The following is a 5481-nucleotide window of genomic DNA, read 5'->3' as shown; positions in this document are numbered from 1 at the left end:
AAAAGATACTTCCCATCTTTTTGAGTATATATTTTTTTTGTGCATTTTGAATGTTGAAATTCTATTGTTGCTGGAACTTGTCTTCCATGCCATAAAAACCCCACAAGTTGCACCAAATGCAGCATCATCCACCGTACAGAAATGGTTAAAAATGCATGGGCTGAGAATAATATTAATGGCCAGAGGTGGAATTTGAACACAACTACAAGAAGTTTAAGTAGAGAAAGAAAACATCATGTGTTGCAATTCAGCCGGCCCTTTTAGACTATCATCTATTGGGACCAAAACCCAAAATTAAAATTGTATTAGTATAATAGCAGAAGAATGAGAAACAATAAAAAAGCAGATTAGAAACCTTAAAAAGGGAAATGGCTTATTGTGTTACAACTTCTTTAAATTACGAATTACATTTGATGGAAAAGTGAGACTATATTTACTCTTCCATTTCATGAATAATTTCCAACTCGAAATTCTGGTGTCTTGTTTGAACAGCTGCATTTGTTCTTGAGGAACCGGTCTTATCAAAAGGAGTAGGGGGTGCAATTAACTTGTCTCCATCTCCTTCAAGCATTTGTACCACAGTTTTCATGGATGGACGGTCCACTGGGTTCCACTGAATACACCAAAGTCCTATAATGGCAAGTTTCCTTGCAATTTTAGCATCTCCCTCCTCCTCAATTGTAACTTCCACGTCTCGTGCCTCCACCAAATTATGGATCCACTCAGGGTACAGAACTTGGAAACTTTCCTCCACTGACATATTTGTATTCTTTCTCCCTCCTACCATCTCCAGAAGCAACATTCCATAGCTGTAAATGTCAGACTTATAAGAGACATTACCAAAGTTTCTTGAGAAAACTTCAGGGGCAATGTAGCCTAAGGTTCCCCTGGCTGCAGTCACAGACACAGTACTTTGATTTTTAGGACACAATTTAGCAAGTCCAAAATCAGTGATCTTTGGATTGAAGTGATCATCTAACAAAACATTGTGAGGATTGATGTCAAAGTGAAGTATTCTATGATCACAGCCCAGATGGAGATACTCAATCCCTTTGGCAACACCAAGAGCAATTTGTTGCAACTTCTCCCAACCAAGGAAAACATCCTTATTGTCGGGTGGAGCTAAGAATCTCTGCAGTGATCCATTTGGGAAGAAATCATAGACAAGAGCTCGGTGGAATCCATCAGCACAGAATCCAAGCAAGCGAACAACATTAACATGATGAATTTTGCCCATTGTTCCCACTTCGTTTATGAAATCCTTTCCATCTCCTACAGCGTCATTGAGTATCTTGACAGCAACGAGAATATCACGGGAGAGCATTCCCTTGAACACTGCTCCATGAGCTCCTTCTCCCAAACTCTCACTAAACCCATTTGTGATTCTCTTAATGTCAGCGTAAGTGAATCTGGTAGGCTTCATTGCCTTGTAATCCTCCAAGAATTTCTCTATACGAGCTTGGTCTTCTCCTTTCATCTTATAATGGTCATGCACATGAAACAAAGCCTTGGCCAAAAGCAGCACAAGAAAGAAACCACCTATTCCCCCTGTGGGTGTATCTTCTGTTAGACACCTTACAAAGAACCACAAACAGAGAAAGAAAACGGGGAAACAAGGATACCGCACATACCTGCTGCGATAAGTACAATAGTTGATGTTGGAAGCCCGTTTGTGGGGCAAACAATACATTCAATTTCACTTTGGGTACCATTCTTGTATCTGCATTTACTTCCTTGTGCTTCACAGGAACTGCAATTGGGGCTGGTCCATTCCGCAAACACGGTGTTCTCCATATAATCCCGTACATACCACTGGACGGAGTAAACATCACTCAACTTTGTGCACGATACTATCTCGGGATCAAGAAAGTCATTTCCAGAATCAAGTTGCAAAATTGGGCATGACATTGAGTTGCAGCGGAAGAAGGAAATATTGCGGTAGTCATATGGGAATGGTTCGAATGGTAGGAATTTAAATGGTGAAATAGAGGAATTGCCGAGGTTCATGAGCTGCCTAGGAAGGCAATTTTGAGGGTCGTAGAACTGGATTTGCTGTGACTTGTAATCTATTCTTTTCACATACAATTTTATTGGAACAGAAGGCAGATCCAACACAGTCTTACCTGAATCCGTACACAACAGATCGAACCCACGAGGATAGCCCATGGTGTGATTCAACTTGCTATTTTTGAGGTGAAATGGGAATTGAATGTGAATGGGGCCACACTTTTCCGTGCACCCATTTTTGCATATGGCAGGCTTCCATAGCAGAAGCAACAGCGTCAGCAGAAGAGCGAGATTTTGAAAATTTAGCATTGAGTGGTTGCAGAAAATCTAGCAATGCTTTGCATCATTAAGCCTTTCTTTGAAGTGTGTGTACAAGTTGGAGAAGGAGATGATGGCCGCCTGATGTAAGTGCAACTGCGATTCCGCGTTGGAAGTAGACAAGTGGACTTGCTTTCTTATCAAAATAGTGGACTTGACTCGCATACCAAAACAAAAAAGTGGACTTGACTTTATCTAAAAATAAAAATATAGAAGAACAATTGTAACTTGTAATTAGTGTGAGCGGTTCATGATGCATTTGTGGGGATAGACTTTATTAGGGTGTTATTTGGATTAAAGAATTTGAAAGATGAACGAAAGAATTTAAAGAAAAAATTTGTAACAACAAGCCATGCACTGTGCCTTGATAAGACAGAAGCCATGCACTGTGCTTTCACGAGTTTGCACTGGCTAGCATGTGATGCCCCTGCTCGGCGTGATGCACTTTGTTTCACACAAAGCTTTTGCAGACCACTGCCTAGATTCCCTGCGTGACAAAACAATTCACTGCGTGAGAGGAGAGAATCTGGCTGATGTTTGAATTTTAAACCCCAACTCCATTAATAAGACTCTGCTTGGTAGATAAGGTTGGTGTGTATTAAATCGTCCTGTGTTTACATAGAGAGGAACCAAGTTTGAAGATATTGACATTGAGGAGGTTTGCGTCTGTTTGAGAGTGAGGAGCTGTGATAGAGCGCGGGTAATCTATGCTTCCATTGTTTATGTCTTTGTTGCAAGTTGAAGCCATTTCCAACATGTGACCAACACATTTGGAGAGGAAGAATGGTGTTCATGATGATGAAGGAGTCCATGCAGCCAACCAAACGGCAAGGAGGGATTAAACAAGGGAAGATTTGATGCAGGAACGAAGACCCAGACGCCGTGTTGCAGCACTATGAAAGTGTGAAAGGAGGGTTATCCGGATACATTCATGGCGTATCCGGATCGAGGTTGCTGTACAAAATGCATTAACGGTGTATCCGGATACAACTTCCATGCACACGACGATCCTCATGACGTTCTCGGCGACAGTTGGTGTTTCCGGTTCCGTCTTCTCCAGCAAGTTCGGCTCTCTGGTTGGAGGTGGTCGAAGGACTTCGAAGGTTGGTGTAGTTTCCGGTTCGGTGGTGGATCCCCATGGATGGAAGCTGTGTGTTTTGGGTGTTGCCGGCGTCGTGATCTGGTAGGGTGGTTCCTGACTGCTGTTGACGAGAAGGGTGCACATGATGATGGAAGTTGGTCTGTGAGTGGTGTTCGGAGTGGAGACGGTGGCTTTGGTGTCCACGAGAAGGGCAGTTGGGGGTTAGGTCGTTGATGCAGCACTTGCAGCAGCAGCAACACAGAAGGGAGTTTAACCATTTCGTCATATAATGCAGCAGCCTAACCATTTGTATGTCTTGCAGGTTTTTTGTAAGCAAAAGGTGCATTTGAGAGGCTACGGAGGTCAAGTATTTACCATCGTTGTGGTGGTTTGTGGACGTCTTTGTGGTGGTTTGTGGACGTCTTTGCTGAGATTTATACTGTGGAAAGGAGTCCCTCCAACTACAACTTCCTAAAGTAAGTTGTGAAGTTAGATACTATACTTTGTAAAGAATTTATGGTTAACCATTGTATGATATAACATATTCATGTGTTTATTTTTTTAACAACTTGCTTTTGGAATTGTGACTAATTTATTTGAATATTGCCAATTCAAATAAGTACGTTTTTGGGATCTTACTAGATAGTATTGGTGGAATTGTTCGTTCAAATCTTCGTTGAAAGCGTATTCAGCATTGCTTCAAATCTTGCTTGAAAGTATCATCACTGTCTTCAAGAGGTATGTATGACATTGCTATATTTAAATAATATGAATGAAAGTCTGCTTTTTGTACTGGACATGTATTTTGTATAGTTATAAATATATTTAATGAATAGATTATTATATGAATATATGAATTTAGTAATACGGTTTATTTGAGTTTTGTTTTTGAAGTTGTTAAATTGTATATATTTAGTTATTAAATATATTAGAAGAAGAATTAGATTTATGAACACATATTATGTTTTTTGTATTTTTATAACTAATTATATGAATATATAATGTATTGTGTTTATTTAATGTAATGATGTATTATGTGAAAATTAATGTATAATATTTATTTAATGTATTATGTGAAATTTAATGTGTAATATTTATTTAATGTAACAATGTGTAATAATTATTTATAATATTAAGATATGATGTATGAATGTATGACCANCTGTTTGTTTGATTAATATATGAATGTATGATTTTAATTATAGTATTTATATTTGGTTAAGTAAAAATAGATGGAAGAAGAATTAGATTTATCATATTTGGATCGTGAAGATATAGATGATGATGTACTTGGCGTAGACTTCAATATTATCTCAATTATACGAAGACACTTAGAAATAACGACTGCTATGGCTTCGGTAACAATGTTATGCATTGTTGCACACGCATTGACTATATTGGAAATGTACTGGAGTGATTCTAGTAGTGTAAGTATTTCCCTACCAGAAAGAGATCGTCGTAGGGAGAAATTAATGTCATATCTTGTGCACACTAATCGGTGCTGCGACATTATTAGGATGGGTCCAGAGCCATTTATTAATCTTTGTGAAAGACTAAGATCAACTGGGTTAGTTAAGGACAACATTCGGTCGACAGTCGCGCAACAAGTGGCTCAATTTCTTCATATAATTGGCCATAATGTTAAGAATCGAAGTGTCGGTTTTTTCTTCCATCGNTCGGGTTCGACGGTTAGCAGACACTTTCACAATGTGTTGGCTGCAGTTATAAGTTTGGAATNTGAATTTCTCATCCAACCCTCAGGAAATGAGGTTCAACCATATGTCTTGAACAACAATCGATTTTACCCGTACTTTAAGGTACCGATTCAAAAACAGTTGTATAGTTTGTGTGATTAAGTTATGATAACAAATGTAGACTCTTATCATGTCTTCATATTTTTATGTTTAGGATTGTTTAGGGGCCATAGATGGTACTCATGTTCGTGTGAAGGTTCCAAGATCTGATGCTCCGAGATTTCGAGGAAGAAAAGATTGGCCAACTCAAAATGTGTTCGCTGCGTGTGATTTTGACATGAAATTCACATATGTCCTTGCTGGGTGGGAAGGCACTGCATC

At 39.1% G+C, this 5481-nt stretch overlaps 1 protein-coding gene across 2 annotated transcripts in view; it reads right to left on the bottom strand.

The window, feature by feature from the left end:
- Positions 1–238: 238 nt before the first annotated feature.
- LOC106762944 (rust resistance kinase Lr10) overlaps positions 239–5481 on the bottom strand; it is a 9600-nt gene continuing 4357 nt past the window's right edge. The window contains exons 2-3 of one of the 2 annotated variants that reach the window (XM_014647075.2): positions 1632–2359; positions 239–1548 (exon numbers count right to left, since the gene is read on the bottom strand). In XM_014647075.2, coding sequence (XP_014502561.1) covers positions 434–1548; positions 1632–2316 — 1800 coding nt within the window. In that variant the 5' untranslated portion in view covers positions 2317–2359 and the 3' untranslated portion in view covers positions 239–433. Of the gene's footprint in view, positions 1549–1631; positions 2470–5481 lie in introns of those variants that run through there. The other variant, XM_014647074.2, reaches the window with a different exon arrangement.

The sequence above is a fragment of the Vigna radiata genome, chromosome 6, assembly GCF_000741045.1.
Source record: "Vigna radiata var. radiata cultivar VC1973A chromosome 6, Vradiata_ver6, whole genome shotgun sequence".
Taxonomy (NCBI): Eukaryota; Viridiplantae; Streptophyta; class Magnoliopsida; order Fabales; family Fabaceae; genus Vigna; species Vigna radiata.
The sequence above is the reverse complement of the archived record's forward strand: the minus strand, read 5'-3'. Positions and strand labels throughout refer to the sequence as shown.